Here is a 22755-nt window from a genome sequence, read left to right on the forward strand (position 1 = left end):
AGAGGCATCTTTAATCTTTGCAACAATTCTATAAAGCGGCGTTTTCTTATATTTCTTGATCATATGGTCACCAGACCAGTATTTATTAAAACTACAGATACCCAGACCATATCCACTTCTACAAAACTAGAGTCTCTATGGGATCTATGAACAAATAGTTTTTAGAGAAAACCCATGAGATTTTTATGATTAGATAAGTAGGGAAACATTGCTGAGGGTACGAATTATATCCATCTTATCAAGGAGGAAACTGAGATTCAGTTCAGTAACTTGTAACAATGAATTCATTGTGGAGGCATAATTCAAATTGCAGTAAAACTCCAAAATTCTTCCTTCCATATTACCTTTCCGAAGGCCGTGAGGTCAGGGAAATTTGCAAGGCTACAGTGGAAGGATTATATTACAGACACGCAATCCTGGATTTGGAAGGAAACTTGAAATTTTGCAGTTTCTCCCTCTGTTTGGGTTAGAACAATGACACTCAGCCAATCCCAGGATGCTAAAGGTCTTTATAATTGTATATGGAGTATAAAGGGCTGCAACCATGGCTGCAATAGCACTTCTGAGATGCTGCTTTCTGAGCACGGCATATAATTGTTGGTTGCCCTATCTATTCCAAATGATGGGTCAATGGGTCAAAAACAGGCAAAAATGTTAGCCATGTAAACTGCCTGGTTTAGATTTTTCTAGGCAATGAGACCATATGGGACAGATTAACCCTCCCATTTACCTCGCAATCCATAGCCATAATGTGCATGTTACAGTTGAGAAGGTGGTATGTGTTCAAAGTAGAGAATTCCCTGGAATCTCCTTTCTGCTTAATGACATACAGAGAACAGGGTGGAACAACTGAAGTTAGAGAGGACCTTGCCTTTTTTCCATGGAACTGTTGTTTAAGTGAGGTTTTCTGAATATATTGGGGAAGTTAATGGACCACTGGCAGGAATCCATCATTCCTAATTTATAATCCAGGCAGTATTATTAGAAATTCTCTCTGTTCTGAACTTTTATATCAAAAACAAAGGTCTAACAACCTTAAGGGAATTAATTTCCAGATACTCAACTTCCATTGTTCTTTTTTCTTAAAATTGTCTGGGAATACACCTGTGTTTACAATAAGTTTTGCCATTTTAGGGGAGGGGAAAAAAACAAACAATCACACATTCCAAATCTTAATATACTGCATTAGCCAGAGGTATAAAAACCTTTTTTGGATGACAAACTAAAGTAGAATTTGGAATATCAGTTTAACAAAGATACTCTTTTTTTAAAAATGTATTTTATTGATTTTTTTTTTTTTTACAGAGAGGAAGGGAGAGGAATAGAGAGTTAGAAATATCGATGAGAGAGAAACATCAATCAGCTGCCTCCTGCACACCCCCTACTGGGGATGTGCTTGCAACCAAGGTACATGCCCTTGACCGGAATCGTACCTGAGATCCTTCAGTTCGCAGGCCGATGCTCTATCCACTGAGCCAAACTGGTCAGGGCAACAAAGATACTCTTAGTGGTTGATCAGGGCATCCTAATTGCACAAAGACACTTTCTTTCTTTGTTTTACCATTAATTTTTTTTAAAGTGAAGCTTGGCCCTGGCTGGTGTGGCTCAGTTGGTTGGGCCTTGTCCCACACACTGAAAGGTTGCTGACTTCATCAGATGCCTGGGTGGTGAGCTTGATCTCCGGTATGGGGTGTGCAGGAGGCAGCCAATGGATGTTACGCTCTCACATTGATGTTTTTCTCTCTCCTTCTCCTTTCCTCTCTCTCTAAAAATCAATAAGCATAATTTTTAAAAAAGCGAAGCCTGGCCCCACCAGTTGGAAAATTCTGGATACAGAACACCCAAATTAGTTGTAATGACTTGTATATCTTAAAACTTAACTGAATGTTTTTTAAGACAATTTAGTTTTTAAAATCTATCAATAAATATGTTGTGATGTATTTTAGGATCAATATGCATTGATCAATGGAATCATGTCAAATCACTGCAAACTTTATTTTATACAATGTTCGATAATAATAAACATAAACTTATGCTGAGATGTTTGTTTTTCAAAGTTATTTTAGGAGTAACACAGGCAAAATATTTGTACATCCCAGAGCCAGTTGTGTCTGGTTCATAGTTGGTGTTCAATAAATAAATACTGAATAAGTAATTATTGAATATTGAATGAATACCAAGCAGCTGCCTTAATGAACCTATGGCACAACTCCAGAACATCATGAAATACCTGAACTTTCCCCCTGGAATTTAATATAGCTCAATCCTTCTGGCTTTCCGTTCAGAAATCCTCAAAGATGCATCGAGTGCACCCTTATCCTCTAGAGTAATTGTGGATGATGGAAAAGATCCGATTGCGCAGCCTGTGGCTTGCAGGCAGGATTCAACTGCACAGGAGCCAGGTGAGCTCTATGCCCCTGGACCTCCCTCAGTTGCAATAAGGATGACTGGGCTTGACTTGGAAATGACCAAAGGAGAAGCATGCCTTGCTTGTTCAATGAAATACAGATCTCTCCTAAGAAATGTCTGAGAAGGGAAATTAATCTTTTCTCTGAGGACCTAGGGGAAGCCAGTCTGATCTGGTTTCCCAAATGATAATTGCCAACCTTCTGTTGTTTCTTTGGGACCCCAGCCCTTTGCTGCTACCTTCACACTCACCCCAAATGTTTCTCATCCCCACAGCTGGTCCCCACCCCCCACACCCTCCCACTCCCCCACCCCTTGCAGGCTTTTTTTCTGCCTGCCCAGCTGATGATGTTTTTCTGGCTTCAGAGAACTTCCGAGGTAGTTACAAAGAGTGCTTGCGGGGATAAAGGATTGTCCCGATTAAAGCAACAACAAAACTAGGACAGTCTTGCAAAAATCCGGATGGGTGGTCATCCCACATGAACAACTTGTGATGTTCCTCCCTTCCTTTCCCCACCCTATCCCCCATGATTAAACAGGAACAATGTCATTATTTTGAAAACTTGGGAGTTAAACTAAGGTTTAGTTATGGCCAAATGTTTATTCATCAGCCAGTGATGCTGAGATACCTGAAACACTTTTTCTTATTTTATTGTTTTTAGCAATCTGATTACTTCATTGTTGCATTTGAGTATTCCAAGGAATGGGAAACAATAGAAAAATAATTAAAAATTCAAACCTAAATCTAAGTCTACAATTAATAAGACTTTTCTCTCTGCAGTTTTGAGATTAATTGAAAATAAAAGGCTCAGTTAGTTCAAATAAGATGTAGTAACATTTCAGTTTCTTTTGTTCATTAGAATATTATGTAATTACTAGAATCCAGGTGCACGAATTTGTGCACAGGTGGGATCTGGTGGGCCCTCCCTGATTGGGGCGATCAGGTTGGGCAGTGGGGAGAGGCCCCAGGTGGTTGGTGGGCCAGCTACACCCCCTGATGGAACTCCCCATTGAACTCTCAGGCGAACTCCTGGTCGAGGGGACAATTTGCATATTAGCCTTTTATTATATAGGATTATTACTTGTATGAAGGGCTTTTGCTTATAACTCTGATTACATTGAGTTTATCTGGACATAAACGGTTGTCAAGTCAAGAAATGGAATGAGCCCTGGCGGTTGGAGCATCATCCCATACACAAAATAAATGGGTTCAATTCCCCGTCAGGGTACATACCTAGGTTGCAGGTTCAATCCCCAGTCAGAGTACATAGGGAGGCAACAATAGCTGTTTCTCTATTACATTTATGTCTCTCACTGTCTCTCTCTCTCTAAAAAAAACAATAAAAACATATCCTAAGGTGAGGATTAAAAAAAATAAAAAGAAAGGAAGTTAGAAAATGCTGTTTACAATCTCATCAGTGTTTCCTGCCAGAATTCTGTCTTTCCAACAGCTGCAGCAGGACATACTGTTGGTATTTGGAAGCTTCTAGAAAGAGAAGTGGCCAAGTTTACTTTTCTAATCTCTACATTCAGCTCACAGGTCACCACTCCAACACCTTCTCTACATGTGCGTTAAACCATCACTACTGAAGGCTTAGTCATGACACCTCACAGTGAGGCCTGCAATCCCCAGGTTGCTGCTGCTGAGCACTTTATTGCTAAAATGTTAAATAATGACTCCAAATTAGCACAGAGTAAATGACTGAAAACAATCCTTTGTACTAAAAAGAAATGCTCGTTTATGATGGACATTATTCCAGTTGTGTCCAATGTGTTTTCTCTTTTTTTAGTCCATGTCATGGTTGTAATGATAACTAGCACTGCTATTTATGGAAACCACATTTTTTTTTCTAGAAAGGGGATTGGGCAAATCTTCTTTGTGTTTGGCCTGATCGTGGACAGCTCTCAGACATTCTTAATTTATGATCCACCATCATCTGCTATTATTAGGTGTCTAAAATGAATTCATCTCCTAATTGTGACCAAGCCTAAATCAAGAATGATTCTGTATGAAGGTGATGATTCTTGGATGCTCACACAGCCCGGTTTCTGATTCAGTGTTGGAGTATTTTAGTATAGGACAAGTGTACTAAAGTCCCTCCCTTATTCGATCACTTGATTTACAGTGACGCAGACTCTCACTGTTTCTCAGACTGTTCACGTAAAGTCAAGTAAATGAAAATGTTACCAGGAAGGGGCCCTGCACCTGCCCAGGGCTGGCCAATAGTGTGTGGGTTCTTGACTTTGCGCAGGTGAATTTTAGAGGACGGTTATTAAAGCTGGGGACATTGAAACAAGGAAGGGCTGGGGACATGAGTCTGGGCTGGTCTTTTTTGGCTCACTAGGAAGTCATAAAAAGGGGTTCTTGGGGACAGGTTCAGAGGGGTTTTCTGGGATGAACTGCTGCTGCCCATTGCTGCCCTTGGATGCAAGCCTCTCGGGGTCCTTTATGTTTAGGAGACACATACCTGTGGGGTGAAGAAGTAGGGAGGAGGGGAGAAAAGCTGGTGTGTTCCTGTGTCCCTGGGAGGGAGAGCGTGTCCTGGGACCTTAGGATTGGCTTTGAGAGGTTTTAAAAGCTCGGTATCTAGGGGAGGTCTTAGGGGAGGATCAATAAAATATTCATCAACTTTATGCTGATGTATCAAAGTGACATTTATTTTCTTAACTTCATCTGTCCTTGGGCAGTTGGCAAATGGCACTAATTAGATTTCTGCTATCTACACCTCTGAGCAGGGTGACTTAAGTTATTTACCCTCTGGTTGAGGAGAAGTGCAAATCCTTTACTCTTAATTATCCTTCGTTTAGGAAAGATAGGATTTAACTATCTGTCTCGGTTTCCCTTTTCTGCTTGTCCTAGCTTACTAGCCTATCCCAAAGAGTCATAACACTTCACTATGAACACTTTCCACAGCAGGTAAAATAAATCAGTCTTTCTATTCATTTATAACACAAGTACCAGGGAAACATATTATTATTTTCATTAAATGGAAACTTAAAGTCAGGCACTCAAATTTACATTTTGTTAGTCATGAACCCATCATCAAATCAGACCAGGAACAGATTTTTGGAGCCAAAGTAAATGGAAAATAAAGATTATTTTTCATGAGAAAGTTTCTGAATGCCACTTTTATTAATGTATATAATTCCCTTCAGTGGTCTGTTAATCACCACAGTCATCACTTCTGCAGGATCCTTCACAAATCTTTTACCAAGTGCTTCTTTCACCATCCCTCCCTCTTTCCTTCCCTCCCCCTCTCTCTTTCCGACTATGATACCATTTTCAGACATTCTAAAGGGGTTAATGTGTGGGCTCAATAGCAGGCTGCAGAGTCCTCATACTGGAGTTGAAAATTATTTGTTTAAGACTCTTTACTAACAGATAATTCATTGGGCTGAAAACACAAGCTTTGCTATTAATGTGTCAGATCCATAGTATTTTCTCATGTTCTGCATTGTCTTGCTAATGACTATGGCAAGGGAAAGGGAAACTATGGCTGAGTGGATCTGTGAGGGGGACACTGATTTCAGAAGCCAAGCAGGCCCCCAAATATCACCTGCTTTTCCAAAAACCTGCTTCAATTAATTTATCTCATCCTTTCTTGATTTTGTTAATAAATAAAGCTATTTATTGGAACCAAGATTTTCATAAGTATATTAGAAGTTGTGTAACATAGACTTGCATTTCAACTATTCATTTTTTTTTAATTGTCAAAGAATTCCTCTCAATATTACACTCTGGATTTCATTCCAATTATAAGTTCACATTAACAATAACCTTCCATTAAAAAATCCTGCATAATTTTTGTCTGTGTCATTTTTGGTTTAAGTCAATTAAAATATATATTGAAACATAATAAAACTACCTACCCGATAAAAGACTGCTTCAGAGCTTTTTTTCTGAAAAATTGTGAGAATTTTACTGTGCCCCCATTCAAATGAAGAATACTTTGCATATTACTTTGGGTAATATCATCTGTATCAAATGTTTTTCATTTCAATATTTTCATTTCTTATCAACTAAGCATGAGAAGATGATAATGTGCTTTCCACAATTTTTGAATAAATAACTGCTTTCAGCAAACAACTTGTTTTTTTACCATGTAGATTATTTTTTTTTAATTAAATCTTTATTGTTCAGGTTACATTTGTTCCTCTTTTTTTCCCCCCCATAACTCCCCTCCTCCCAGTTCCTTGAAGAGTCTCTCCTCAGCCAGCCTTCCTGTGGTTCTGGGTGATGTCCGTTCCGTCTTTTAGTTGTATTTTTGAATGGGTTATTTGCGGCAGCAGTCTGCGGTGTTTACCTATGCCGCCATCTTGGTCTCTCCCTGTAGATTATTTTTTTAGGACTGGAACCAAGTATTATTTTATATTCTGATTCTCTTCAAGATTTTTTATTTGAGTTGTAAATTGCACGTGTTGTTTTAGGTAGCACATGTTTATTTTTGTCGAAAGAACATGTCCTATTTTTGAGGAAGGGAAAAAAACTTGTAAGACATCAAATGTTTCTTGCAAAACAATTTGATGAAATAAATGTAAATGAATCAGATCCATGTGAATTGTATTTCAATTAAAATGAATGGGTCTAAAAATGAAGGGAGTAAAATGCTTGAGGGAAAGAGTGTAGCAAGTCAGGAAGTGACATTTGTTTTGTTTTCATCAGATTTGGAGTCTTGAAAAATAGCCTAGTACTCCAAATTTAACTTCATTAAGAATCTCCCTTAAGCCTAATGAAGTTCAGAATGGGATAATAATATGAAAATTCATTTTATAGCTTTATCTGGCTCATTTATAATAATATAGGCATCAGGTATTGCCACTGTGCGGTTCTTCAAAAGCATTCTCAATTTAAAGTTAGTGGCTTTTCTATTTTTTATTTTCTTTTGAGGGTAAACAGTACATTGTAATGAAGCTAAAAGTACGTTGTTTTTTCATAGAACCACATGTAAAGTTTTCAGACTCACAGCAACTTCGTATTTCTTTCCTCTAACTGAAGATGATCCAATCTAAATGAAAAACATGTGGGAGTTTCATACACAAAGTGTATACACACATGAGTAGGAGTAGTACAGAGGAGAAAAGGCGATGGTAGAAACAGAGAGAATGAAAGAGAATGAGAAGGACAGAGAATGGGGAAAGAAATAAACAATGTATACAGAATTAGGCCATCAAACCTCATTTCATAAAGCACTCAGATCACACTCATTATTTGAATCACAAAAATTGTATCCCATAGTTTTGTTGTCGGAGGAATCGCTGGGTGGAATTCCCCTGTTGCTAGTGGGAGTGGGGTGGCTCTTACCATATCTTTAGAAAATGAATTTTCTAGGACTCTCCTGGAAGGCTAAATGGTTTTCATTGGCATAGAATTATATTTCTTTTTAAAAATACATTTGTGTTGTTTTTTTAAAATATATTTTTATTGATTTCAGAGAGGAAGGGTGAGAGAGAGAGATAGAGAGATAGAAACATCAATGATGAGAAAGATGATTTGATCGGCTGCCTCCTACACACCACACACTGGGGATTGAGCTCACAACCTGGGCATGTGCCCTTGACCAGAATCGAACCTGGGACCTTTCAGTTCGCAGGCTGACACACTATGCACTGAGCCAAACCGGCTAGGTTGGAATTATATTTCTTGAGTATCAAAGATCCATTGTCCTTAAACCAGTCCTGGAAAATATGTAGCTAGGGCTCCAGCAAAGCCAAAAATAGGGCCAGTGTCCAAGGTTTCCATTCCATGTTGGATCTGGGTTCTTTGTAGCATCAGGTTAATTAAAATTCATTAGTCCATGAGAGCCCTGCTAGCCAGGGGTCAGGAGGGAGCAGCAAGAGAGGGGGCGGTGTCCCTTGTTCAGTAGTTAAGTATTGAGATTTTGCAATGGCAAGGCCTATTCTGGCCACTGGCTTGTTCCCAGGTGTAACTGACAAATAAGCATCTTCCCACATCGCCCAGTCCTTACTGGGCATGCACCTAGTTTTCATTCCTTTCCCCAGCGATCTGTGGGACAGACTAGGAGAATGTTAACTGCAACTTCCTGGCAAAGCTGTATAAATGGCATACCTATATTATCTAGTTTTCCCCTTTCCTGTTAAATAATAATCAGATTATTATAATGGTATCTGTTTTGTATTCATGTCATTTATGCTTGCTTTAAAAACAAATACATTAATCTGAAAATTGGGCGGGGGATGAACTACCAAATAAAAAAAAGACATAAATAAGTCTCGCTGTTAATTGTCAACGTGTCTCAAAATATGAGTAAGTTTGATGTGTGGTATGACATATCAACTCTCAGTCTCTGAAAAGGGGCATTTTAAGTGTTCCAATAACTTCCAAGAGGCAAGGAATATATAACTGTGTAATATGTTTTTGTTTTTTGAGATAATATGACACTGCTTAACTAGTCTTGTAAACACATAACCTGGTAGTGAAGTAGGAATAGAAGTCCTTTCTGTATAAATTAAAGGTGCAGTAGCCTTTAGGGCTATTGTGTATAAGGAGCCTGCTTGTTTGTTTCCTGATAACATGATGATGTGATTGCAGCTTAGCATCTCTCTGACCACTCAGGACACTGCTACTGCTGCTCATCACCTCGCTGGAAGTGCTTCTGCTCCTTGCTGCTCTCTGGCAGGGAGTGTGAGCTGTCACTCTTTTTTAAATATATTTTTATTGATTTCAGAGAGGAAGGGAGAGGGAGAGAGAAATAGAAACATCAATGATGAGAGAGAATCCCTGATTGGCTGCCTCCTGCACGTCTCCTACTGGGGACTGAGCCCGCAACCTGGGCATGTGCCTTTGACCAAAATCGAACCTGGAACCCTTCAGTCCACAGCTTGATACTCTATCCACTGAGCCAAACCAGCTAGGGCATGGCTGTCACTCTTAAAATATGTGTTCCATAATGAGGCAGATGTGTTTTAGGTTCTAGCACAGCCATTTGTTATTTAACCCTCCATTCATCCTAGTCTAGCAGATGAAAGTGAAGTGGCTAAGCTTACTGTTTCTTACACACTTAAAATCAGTGGCTATGTAAGAATCATAACTGTTTCCAAGCTCCCAAAGTCACTCTTAATGGCTCTATGAATCAATGCAAAGTTGTTGGTGTTGGTGATTTTTTAAAGATTTTTTTAGAGAGAGAGAGGAAGAGAGAGGGAGAGAGAGAAACATCAATGTGAGAGGGAAACATTGACAGGCTGCCACCTGCATGCCCCCCACTGGTTATCAAGCCTGCAAACCAAGTACATGCCCTGATGGGGGAATTGAGCCTGTCAACCCTTGGGTGTACCAGATGATACCCTACCAATTGAACCACATTGGCCAGGGGGCAAAGTCTAAATTTTAATCCAAAATTGTGTCAATGAAAATAAATGGTCAACTTTATTTTTTTCACCATCAATAATCAATATTTCTAAGGTTCTCAATTAAGTACATGTCTCTATGTAGGATCTATGCTCAGAACAAAATACAGTGGTAATATTGTGACTTATTTTCCATCATAATTTGCAACAATAACTTTTCATAAGTGTTAAAAGATCTAATCTACTTTGCTTTTGGTGTTTTTCCACTTCCTGACAGGCCTACCCTTGCAGCAGTGATAAGGAATGTGAAGTTGGGAGATACTGCCACAGTCCCCACCAAGGATCTTCAGCCTGCATGGTGTGTCGAAGGAAAAAGAAGCGCTGCCATAGAGATGGCATGTGTTGTCCTGGTAACCGCTGCAATAATGGTAAAGATAGTGTTCAGTGTTGCTGGGCCTTTTTCTTTTCATGTTAGGCTACCTTCTCCTTGGATTCCTGACATGTAAGGAGTCTTTCCAAATAGGCAAGAATTGGAACATAGTTTAGATAAGATTACCTGGATTACCTCTAAAATCTTAGTGTCCCTAGGCTTTGATCACCTTCTGTATTTAATAATCTATGCTGAGTTGGATTTATCCTGTTGAAGAGTTGTGTATAAATAGCTAGTTCTATTCCACTAAGCACATGAGCAAAGACATCCAAAAGAACTAAAGAAAATAATCTGCTATGATTTACCAATGCAATTGTGAGTCTGTCTCCCAATTTCATACGTTTCATACCTTGAATCTTATACTCATTTCCTCTTTTTAAGGCCTTACCTGGTGGCACACTCAGATGGTGATAAAGTGATTGGTTCCTATGAAAGGAGATACAGGAGTCTATTCCTCAGTCATTCCATAAGCATGGCTTCACTCAATCTCAATTAACTTATAGGCACAAATTCAGCAATAATGAAATGAAAAACCATAGACAACATGTGGTAAAAAAAACACTAAATAATTGCAGAAGGTGATCAGAAACATACACTCAGTCACACAAACAACATAATCAGGCTCATATTCTTATACTTGTTCCTTACCTCTGGGCATAGTCCTACTGGAAATGCCTTGGACAGGAGGTAAAGGGAAGAGGACCTCATACCCTAGAGAGGTTTACAGTGTAGATTAGGATTGTACTGGTGATTGAACAAAGGGACATGAGTCCCAAAGATGCATGTCTGGACAGACATTTTTAAAGTATGAATAGGTAATATTAGTTTAATACGTCACTATAGCACTATTCTGAGCCTGCACAAGTATTCACAATAGCTCAGTAAAATGAATTTCTATTTTTTTAAATTTTGTTTTATTGCTTAAAGTATTACAATGAATTTCTACTTTTATTCCTATTTTTGCCCAAGGTCACTTAGTCTTGAAAGAGACAAGATGCCAATCAAATTTGGACTCAGGGCCAAACTATTGAATATTCAGTTTCAATAAGTTGGTAAATGAACAAATGGACAAATGAAGAGATAGATGACAGGTAGGAGGATGGATGGATAGATAGATAGATAGATAGATAGATAGATAGAACAGATGGCTTCATGCCTTACATCAGGAGAACACATGGATTAGAACCACATTGTATAGAATTGAATAAGACTAACTGCTTCATGCCTTACATCAGGAGAATATATGGATAAGAACCACATTGTATAGAATTGAATAAGACTAACTGCTTACCTGACTATCTCCAGGCATCTGCATCCCAGTCACTGAGAGCATCTTAACCCCGCACATCCCAGCTCTGGATGGCACTCGGCACAAAGATCGAAACCATGGCCATTACTCAAACCACGACTTGGGGTGGCAGAATCTAGGAAGACCACACACTAAGATGTCACACATAAAAGGTAGGGATAACTGTAGTTCTATGTTTACTTTTATTGTTTTATAAAAATGTATATAAAATATAGTTAATTGATTCCATTGGTTTTAGAAATATACAAAGAAGATAGTTTAAAGGCAAGATTTTAACTGGGTTTATTAATTCTTAATTTTGAGGATGCTTAGAGCTTCTTAGAGATCTTAAATTATTAGAAAATGTGTGTTACAAGAATTGCAGTAGTCTGATCAACTCTGTCGTTTTCTTAACAACCCTGTCTTTTTACATGAGATTTAGAAGATATTGCCTATGCAAGCATTTGTCACATATCAAAGGATAAAGCATTCTGAAAAATAAATAGGAAAATGTTTGCTTCCAAATGAATAAATCATTATGTTTTTGAATCTTTCTCACCTTTGCAGATTCAGAAATTTTATTTCACTAGACAACCAGCTACCATACAATTCATAAAATAAATTTACCAAGAATAATTGGTTTCTAGTGTGATTATGAATAGCCATAAATCTTCTTAATTGTACCAAAATATTTCAGAAGTTGAAACCCTGATAATTAAATTTGAAAATATGAACCTTATTACCAGTAGTAAAATTTTGAAAGTATGAAACACATCCATTTTTAAAGGAAGCTTTTTGCAAGTCTATTCTGTGGAGCACTACTCTTTCAAGAAATTCTGTGAATAAAAGTGTCCTGTGTTCAAGAGTTTTGTAATAATATATCTCACCATTTTTGGAACTTTATAATAAACACTAGAGGCCAGGCGCACGAAATTTGTGCACACTAGGGTTCTTAGACCTGGCCGCAGATGAGGGCCTATCTGGGCCTTTTGGCTGCCGGCCAGGGCCTTCCTTCATTCTGCACCGCCCCCTGGTGGTCAATGCACGTCAGAGTGAGTGATCGAACTCCTGGTCTCCTGGTTGAACTCCCGATGGGACACTTTGCATATTAGCCTTTTATATATATAGATTGCTCTATTGAAGGTTCTGAGAAGTCCAGCAATGAGAAAAACTGATTAACTTCTTAAAATACTGTATTTCCCCAACTTGCTTGAACACAAAAACTCTTTCCCCACATTCTCATGTTCTGCAGAGAGAGTATTATATTGGATACTGACCTATTAGTCTGACCTGGAATACAAATAGTCATGTGGATAGGACTAGAGATTGACAATTCTTCTTTAATTATCCTTTGTCTACACTCCTAAAGGCCTAAGTCCTTTACCCATATCTCCTATTACTACTCCACCAAATTCACATGCAATTGTTAATACATGAGTATTTCTCTTTACTCAAAGATGCCTGTCATTGTGTACTTTCAAATTTGCTAAGTATTTATATATATTTATATGTGTAATTTTATGATGGGTAGAAGGAAGAAACCTTATGCTGATGGCTAGTGAGTTGTGTTCACATTACACAGTGGGACTGGTTACATTTGGGATGACAGAAAACCCTTTTGACCAGGATTCTCACACTATGGCCTAGGAACCAAATCTGTCCTGCTGCCTGTTTTTGTAAATAATCTTTTACTGTGTCACAGACTTGCTCATTCGTTTAGGCATTATCAATGGCTGTTTTTGTAAGACAGCAGTAGAATTGAGGAGCTATGATACATATGATCTAAAAAACCAACTTTATTTCCAATCTGTATGTAACAGAGAAGTTTGCTGACCCCTTCTTTATACAGGTTACACATCAACCCAACTGTGATGTTTGGAGGCTCTTTGCTGACTTAATCATTTTTTTTCTGAATTAAATACCCAGATTTGTGTTTCCACGTGTTTTGTGTGTGTGTGTTTGATTTTTCTTTTTTGAGAGAGAGAGAGAGAGAGAGGCATCAATGTGTGAGAGTGAAACATAGATCAGCTGCTTCCTCCACACCCCCTACCAGGGATTGAGCCTGCAACCCAGGCATGTGCCTTGACCAGGAATCAAACCGACAACCTTTTGGTGCACAGGATGATGCCCAGCCAACTGAGCTATAACAGCCAAAGCTCCACATGATTTTTTTTAAATGTATTTTATTGACTTTTTACAGAGAGGAAGGGAGAGGGATAGAGAGTTAGAAACATCGTTGAGAGAGAAACATCGATCAGCTGCCTCCTGCACACCCCTTACTGGGGATGTGCCCACAACCAAGGTACATGCCCTTGACCAGAATCGAACCTGGGACCCTTCAATCCACAGGCCGACGCTCTATCCACTGAGCCAAACTGGTCAGGGCTCCACATGATTTTTATGATGACTTCGTGGTTGACCCTGGGGCTTTCTGCCCTTTCTCTGTATCACAACTCTTTCTAGACTGCATTTCCTAGGCTCCCTGTCAGTGGCTCCTGGCCACACGGGTTTTGCTGTGGTGGGACACTGAGAGGAAGAGGAAAGAAAAAGCCAACATGTTCTCCCTGCCTCCAGTAGTGCTTCTGGCAGAGCTGTATCTCCTTGGGGTTTTAGTCCCACCAGTTGGGCCTGATGAATTCTCATCCCAGCTAGTGATCCCGGCCCTCTGTTCTGCCATCCTTTGCTCCTCTGGATTCTCCAGCCTGAATGCGGTAGTGGCTTCCTGCTGTGTTGCTTTAGCATCCTCTGGTACTTCTTAGCCCTGCCACTACCCATGTGACCAGTTCCCTGCATTAAATACCTTGTAGTTTGAAGAATCAGTTTCCGTTTTCCTGGCTAGACCCTGATACATGATCTTATGAGTTCCTGAGAATTTCAGCCCCCTCCTTCAATCAGAGTTTGTTTACACCTCTCAAGAAAAGTATAACATTAATTAATTTGAAAGCAATTCTTTTTATTTTCTTATTTTCACTCAACTAGTAAAAAGAGAAAGAATAATGAGCATGGAACTATCTAGAAGTAGAGTATGAAAAAATAAAGAGAAGACAAAATACAGTCTAGCTATTTGTTAAATTTGATATTCAGATATCAAACATGAAAATAAACAATAACGGATTGGTCAGATTAGAGGAAGAGCCAATTGCTGTTAATCCAAGACATTATGGAAAGCAGCATAAGTAAAACTACTTTATGTGCTTCTGACTGCAAAGCAGAACTGTTCTGAAGTATTGAGGTGACATATTTTGGTTATCATCCTGCAGGGCACGAAGGAGACCCCTGCCTGCGATCATCAGACTGCATGGAAGGGTTTTGCTGTGCTCGTCACTTCTGGACCAAAATCTGCAAGCCAGTGCTCCATCAGGGGGAAGTCTGTACCAAACAGCGCAAGAAAGGTTCTCACGGGCTGGAAATTTTCCAGCGGTGTGACTGCGCAAAGGGCCTGTCTTGTAAAGTATGGAAGGATGCTACCTACTCCTCCAAAGCCAGACTCCACGTGTGTCAGAAAATATGATCACTTCAGAGAAAATGCGTCATGAGCAGACTGAATCTGCATTTAGTGCATCACAGCACAGTGGGAAATAGGATTTGGCTCTCAGAAGAATGGCTAATGTAAGGCATGTGATAAGAATATGAATCACAGAGCGAGAGAAAGAAAAAGAGAACTAAGTCTATTGGAAAGGGTGACGAATGTAGTACAACTAGTGTGTTTCCATTATGCAGCTTGTTTATGTAAATAATGTGCACACTTGTGAAAATGCAATTACTAAAAAAAAGAAAGTACAGTGAAAATCACTGACCATGTGACTTCTCAAGAGGTTAGGCTGTGCTGCAGGATCGGTTTCCTCCAGATAGGAGGAGATTGTTAAAATAAAAGCCATATTTCTATTCCAAGTTATAGTTTGATAAAACACTCCCAGTGTATCTTGGTATACATAGAATGTAAAACATGAAAAAAATGTTAAATAGGAAATGAAGCAGAGTTAATTTGTAACACAGATCACCGTTTAATTTGAAACACTGCTTTTACTGTTCAATTAAAGGCCTTGGTACACACACACACACACACACACACACACACACATAGAATGTAAAACATGAAAAAAAAAGTTAAATAGGAAATTAAGCAGAGTTAATTTGCAACACAGATCACCGTTATTTTGAAACACTGCCTTTATTGTTCAATTAAAGGCCTTGGTAGACACACACACACACAGAAAGCAGTTGATACTTTCCAAATAATTTCAAAATAATTGCAGGTCTTCCATCAAGGCCTTTACAAAAGAAAAAAAAACCTTGTTTTTCCTCAAACTGCTTATTTGTGTTTTCCAATATTTACTTTCACCTATACGTAATCAGAACCAGCATAACAAGACAAAAGTAGTCCATTCAGATTTTCAAGGGACATTGTTTCATCTTTCTAGATTGTATGTGACTCCTACCATGAATACATGTTATTTTCCAACCTAACCCCAGTAGTTGTGTAAAGCGCAGAGAAGAATTTTCACAGATTACCAATCTTTTTAAGATAGCCAAAATGTATGGGAAACCAAGCTAATAGAGAGATCATTACTTTTTCAGGCTTCGGCATTCCCTGAGTGTTGATAGCATTAGACTGGTAAGCACACGTATTCCTTACGTGCTCTGCAGTGCGGCGGGGTGAAGCTGAGAATGCAGACCGGAGCTGCATCTGTCCCGCACTGAAGCCAGCGAGGAAATGGGAGAAACGGTTCAGTATCCAGGTTTGGGCAATACATAGACATGTCTGAAGCACAACATGACTTTTCATCTTTGAATCCAAGGCTGCACAACCTACGTGGAGCTTTCTATGCGATCTGCGATCTCAAAATACTCACCACACAAATGATAACAGTGTGAGGTCACTACTTGACCTCAAAATATATGTTTTATACATTTGAGGTCCTAAAGTAATATGAGGAGTTCTCAAAAAATGAACTCTCAAGACAGGGAGTACATAGTAAGGTTCCATTGCCCTAAATAAGCTTCTAACTGGCTGGTAGCAACATCTGATTTTTATGAGAATAAATTTTAAGATCTACATATTGCTAACCTATAAAAAACACAGGTTCTCCATTCTTTGAAACCATTTTATATTTTTTTTACTTTATCACTTCTAAACATTATGTCTAAAGCATAAGGTAAAAATTTATAGTTGTTACTTTTGACCTTTTCTTTTATAAACTTAAAGTCACTCCTTAATTTTATTTTTTTACTTAACGTATCTTTAGTCTCAAATTCAAGTTCTCCCAGTAGAAATTGAACCTGAGCCTGCATGTCTATTAAAAATTTAAGCTTCCCACACACGTTTACTAGGATAATTAAGATTTACGTTTCCTCCATATGTCTGTGAAAACAAAAATTTTCAAACTAACCTATTCAATAACCAAAGCCTGTACAAACAGGATTCTACACGCTTGGCAACATAAAAATTGAGCATTTCAGTCAAATGTTTCCTATGTAACAATTACATTTACAATCTGGTTTCTGCATTATTTCCCTTCTGTACATCCCTTCAAAAATTATTATTTGAAGTAATTTATTTACAGGAAATGTTAATGAGATGTATGTTCTTATAGAGATTTTTCTTACAGAAAGCTTTGTAGCAGAATATATTTGCAGCAATTGACTTTGTAATTTAGGGGGAATGTATAAATAAGATAAAATATATTAAATTTTTCTCCTTCAAAAATTGAATTTAAGTATCTCTGTGTTTTTCTTATGGGAGAAGTTTTCATAGAATCATAGATTTTTAAAGTTCAACTGGACAGGGTCTTATTTTTCAGTCTGAGTAGAAATCCTTTGGACAACATCACCATAAGATGGTGCAAGGCAGCTCACTGTTATTGAAGGTAGCTTATTTCATGGCATTATAGCTGTAATTGTTAGAAATTTATTTTTTCAGATTATGTTTTCCACCCATTTATTCCTATTTTTGCTTTTTGGAAGATCTTATAACAGGGACTCTCTACAAACTTCTTCAAAACTCTTGAAACCACCACCTAGCATATTTCTTATAATCGTCTCTCCAGGTTAAATTTTTTTCAAAATAGAAATGCCAGCATGCTTAGGATATTGGTTCATTCTCCTGTGGTACAAAGAAGATACAAAATATATTTGTCCCTGTATGGCTACACTGATTACCTGGCCCTGAGTGAACTCCAACCTACTTCCTGGGAAGGTCTTTCCTCTGCTTCCTGAACACCGAGATGTCAGGAAGTACTCACCAATCATAAGACCAGGAGTAGTTGTAAGAGCCCATGTTATATTGGAGATGGTAATGGGCTGAAAATGTGGAAAAATAAACATTCTGTGACATAGTGGAACAGATTAAGTATAGCCATGGCAGCTTGAGGAAGCTGAAACAGTCCCATAGCTACAGGTCAGAGTTGAAGATACCTCAAGCACTGCTGAAGTAATCCCCACATTACTAATTATTCACTTAAGTGTATTTATAAATAGTTAATCTGTTTCCTCAGAGTCAGAATATTTATATTTCCCAGATGCAGTGTATTTTATACTATAACAATCATATGTGTGTCATTTTTTTTTCTTCTCCATTGAGCTCAGTGAGAGGCTTTGAGAAGTGACAAATTGTTCTAACTTCTTTTTTAACCAAGAAATGAAATGTCTATTGTAGCCTTTGGATTTGAGGAAATAATCAATCACAACTTTCTCTGTCCCCAAACTAAGGCCATTTGAGAAAAAGGTTAAGATAGAAAGGCAGATGATGGCAGATTATCCTGATAAAGTTAATATTGGAGAATGTGGGGTGTAACTGTGGGCAGAAAGACACCAAAAAGAGACAGAGTCTGTGCCCATCCTCAAGCAAGACCAGACAACACAAGTTCTACCTGTGGGAGGTGCCCCTATAAAATTTACAGCATGGATAGGCAGAGCAGAATGAAATACTGTATTCTGGCAGTTAGTGCCAAAGAAGAAGGGTGGGGAAGGCATGGAACTCTGTATTTCTCATTCAAGAATTTCATTTGAAATTCTACAAAAAATCAACTGAATAAAAAATCTGATGAACAGAATAAACTGGTGAATATAATAGAATTAGGGGCATAGAAAGGGAGTGGACTGACAATTCTCAGGGGGCGGGGGTGTGGGGGGTACAGGAAGAGACTGGATAAAAATCGTACACCTATGGATGAGGACAGTGGGGTGGGGTGGGAACCGAGTGGAGGGGAGCTATGGGGGTAAAAAGAGAAACAACTCCGAGTGGAGAGCTATGGGGGTAAAAAGAGAAACAACTGTAATAATTTGAACAATAAAGATTTATTTTAAAAAATCAATGGAAAAATATCCTCGAGTGAGGATAAAAAAAAAGATGAAAAATATGTATAATTTATACCACATGAGATGGAGAGAGACAAAGATAAACTCTGCATTAAATAACATTAAGAGTTAGAAATTACCCCCCCCCATATCATTCCCAAATCTATATATTTTAACCCATTATACATAACCATTTATCTATGGTGAAGATATGGGTTTTAACCCAATCTGATCAGTTATCTCCTAAGGCAGTATCTAAGGAGGTCATTCCCCCAATGCCAATCACTCTTTCTATATGGCTCCTCTCAGAATAAATGGTAGGGAATTATTTTATCTCTCCAAAATTGAAAAATGGATGAAAATAGTTCATTAATTCAATTGACTCCAAGATCACACTATATGCAGAACTGGAAAATAACTCCTCTTTCTTTTTACCATCCCAAATTAAGTTTACCATCGTCTCTAACACAGTCTATCAGAGGTTCTACCGTGAGATTAAATGACACACTGGATATCTGATAAAATGTATAAACACACTTCAATCATAAAACTGCCCCAATTTTGAATATCAATTATCTTTAAAATTCTTAGAAGAAATTAAAGTACACAGTTTAAATTTTAACTTGCATGTTAAAGATAAATAAGTTGAAATAAAAAAGTTAAAGTCTATATTTGTTATCTTTCTCTTTAGAATGTGTCCAAAAAAATGAAGTTCAAAATCCTCAAGTTGATGGCTAGAGTTTTCTGCCTTTATTCCACATTCTGCTCTGTTTTCACCAGAGGGATTCTTGATATCTGGGAAAAGTCAAACTCCTTCAGCAGCTATGGCCTGGACTGTATTTCAATGGAATGACAGACTTCGTTTTTAAAAAACGTCCAATGAATTTTTAGCATACACAATAGTAAGCCAAAGATTTCACCACATTTAGGAAACATGCCAATCTCCAGTTCTTAGAGTAGGTACCTTAGAAAATGTGCTAGGACATGGTGTTGTCAAAAACCATAGCAGAGATGCTTGACATCTGAGTGAAGGAAGGTAGATGGAGGAAAATCTTTGTTTTGGGAATGCTAACAATTTTTTAAAAATCCCAACAAGCTGGCTGAAAACCATGACCTCTGTACTTAAATTTACTTGAGAAAAAGGTTACACCAAGACTTTAGCTATGGCACTAAATTTTACCAAAGGTGGGGTGGTAGGAGAATCCACTTGTGTGTTCTACCTACTTTTAGAGGGTGTGAGGCATTGATGCCTTCATGTAAAACTGGTCAAGTTTAGAAATTCACCATGGTATTAGACTTATCGGGGCTTCTTTCTTATGTACCTAACATAGTCAAAGCAACACCAGTGCTTAACTGAGAACAGGTATGGTTTGTTGATATGACCGCCACAATATCTTGCAAGCTAACTTTTTAGGGACACGACACAGTGGCTGCTTCTACTACTTCAAGCTGTGGAATTACTTACTTACTCCCTCATCCCCACTTTTCTTCTAGAAGCGCATCAGCGGATTTCTGAAATAAAATTACTACTGATACTTACAAAACTATTTTCAGAAAGGAGCAAGAAGACACTTCCAACTTTTCTTCACTCAACACACACTCACTGAGAGCACCTTCTATGTGGTAGGCAGCTTTGTAGGCACAGTGAGTAAAAGCAGAGAACCATACCAATAAAGTTCGCTTTCTCACTATTTTTACATTCTAGTTACTTTTTAGAGCAATATCTAGGAGACATAAAATAACTAGATAACTGATAAATACTGTAAGAGATATAGAGGAGCACTTTGAAGAAAATTGAAGCATGGTAAAGAAACAGAGAGAGATGAGTAGTACTATTTTTAATTCAATGGTCAGGGAATATCTCTTAGAGGAGAAAAAACATGATCAGGAACTTGAGTGAATGAAGATTTGGCAATACAGGGTCTGGAGAAACAGTGGCATAAAAAGGAGAAGAGCAAGGCAAGCATTTGACAATCTGAAGAAGTAGAAGGGGAGGGTGCAGTGGGGTGGGAAAGAGGAAGAGGTATGAGATGAGATCATAGAAGACATTGGGTCAGACTGTGTAGAACATTATTGACCATCATGAGTACTTCTATTTTGAAAAGGATTTGGAACTGGCAAGAGCTTGTGAGCATGGGAGGAACATGAGCTAATATGTTTTCAAAGGATCACTCAGGCTGCTGTGTGGAGAAGAGACTCTAGTGTATCCAAGGCAAGAGCTGCTGGTGGCTTAGATTAGCGAGGTAAAATGCAAGTCATGAGAAAATATTGAATTTGAGATCTATTGGAGATTGAGACAACGGGATTTGCTGCTGGGCGGTATGAGGGTTTGGAGAAACAGTAGAATCTCTTTAGCCTAGCATGAGGAATAGGAACAAAGAAAGAGAAATTGTTGATTAAAAAAAAAAGTTAAAAAATATTTACTGTAAAATGGCTTTGTATTTAATATAAAAAGAAAGAATTGTCCTCAGTAGAATCTCGACAATTCTTTAGAAATTTGCCCTTTGTAAGTTTCTCATCATCCAGCTTAAGGACTCAAGAACAGGGTTTGCATCAACTGAAAGAGAGAACTTGTTCAATGTACTAAGAAAAAGCAGTTGCAGACAAGTGGATGAATAAGGCCGGGGCAGGAATATACAGAAAAGGAAATAAACAGGGTCTAGGGCACAGAGATAGAGCAGAGATTCAAGTGGAGGGTGTAAGAAAGAGATGCATCAAGTGGAATGCTGGAAATCCTAAAAGGTGTTAATAAGATGCTTCAATTTAATACAGATGTCAAGGGGTGTCAAGGAAAACTCATGGGAGGAGAATAGTTGACTCACAGCAGTAGGTTTAGAAAACAATTTTACCAAAGGGTGTAGCTCAGGCAACACTCCCATTGACAATGGGCCAATGAATTGCATTAAAGGGCAATTTGTCAAGGCAAGTCTTTCAGTCTGAAGTAATTGTATAGTACAGCATTTGGAATTCTAAAGAAATAACAATATGCAAGTAATTGAAGTCATTTCATGAGAAATACACTTGCCATCATACCTCTAACACATACGTCATGAATACCACAGTGCAAAACCTCTTAAAATTTCCTAGGGGTCCACATTTCTTATAGATGCCATGGACTTGTTTTATTTGCTCCACACCTTCCCACTTCACTGCACCTGCTACCCCAGTCATCATTCTGTTTTTAATGGCCCGGCAGCCTCCAGGGCCTACTAACAGATGGAGAACATCAGATCAGCTAGTGCATGTAAAATATTCTAAGTCCCACTTAAGCTTTTCAAGGAGACTTTGAAATTGAGATCATTTAATTTTCCATTTCTTTTCCTACCTGGCCTATCGCTCCTTACAGCTGTGTTCTTGTCTGTTCCAATAACCATTTTTTCTGTGCCCAATTGTATGACTTAAAGTTTATTTAGATAACATTCAGACTGAGTGTTGTCTATGGAAATTTTAATGTAACATTTAAGCTATTTAACACATGTCCACGTCTTATAAATTTCCAAGGTCCAAATATAGTGATGCTACCTTTTACAATGCCTGAGAGGAATACACAGCAAAACCATTTCACATGTTTCAAGGGATCTTGAATTCTCTATGGGGAGTACACTCCCCAGTACACTCTGGGCTTCGTTTGGGGGCTGTTAAAAATCAATGTCAGCTGTGAAGAAATGTGGGATGCTTTGCAAAACTTTCCTTACAATAAAAGAGGTAAAGACAACTTTAGAACAGTTAGGATTTTGTTTTTCTTTAATGGGTATAATATTGCTCAAAACAAAGTTCTAAGGTTACCGAAGAGAATATCTGTTATTGAGCAGGGCAAAACACTTTAGGAAAACCTACTCAGTATCAAGAGTGGGATAGGCTGAAGAGACTGACCATCTGGAAGAAAGGGACAGGCAGAGGCAATTCAAGAAAATGCTCAGGGAGAAGGGAACATGTGAACTTTCCTTGGAAAAAAAACGTTTGTTTTAGTAATCTTGAAATAACTCAAAGGGAGTACTTAAAAGAAAGGATTGATTGGGTGTAAACTAGC

General features: G+C 38.3%; 1 protein-coding gene across 1 annotated transcript in view; it reads left to right on the forward strand.

Annotated features, from left to right (window-relative positions):
• The window catches only part of DKK2 (dickkopf WNT signaling pathway inhibitor 2), a 107057-nt gene extending 91549 nt beyond the window's left edge, over window positions 1–15508 (forward strand). The window contains exons 2-4 of the mRNA XM_005872423.2: window positions 9989–10139; window positions 11447–11602; window positions 14690–15508. Of these exons, the coding sequence (XP_005872485.1) occupies window positions 9989–10139; window positions 11447–11602; window positions 14690–14940 (558 nt within the window). The 3' untranslated portion in view covers window positions 14941–15508. The remainder of the gene's footprint in view (window positions 1–9988; window positions 10140–11446; window positions 11603–14689) is intronic.
• The last annotated feature ends 7247 nt before the right edge of the window (window positions 15509–22755 follow it).

This window comes from Myotis brandtii, unplaced genomic scaffold (assembly GCF_000412655.1).
Source record: "Myotis brandtii unplaced genomic scaffold, ASM41265v1 scaffold38, whole genome shotgun sequence".
Taxonomy (NCBI): Eukaryota; Metazoa; Chordata; class Mammalia; order Chiroptera; family Vespertilionidae; genus Myotis; species Myotis brandtii.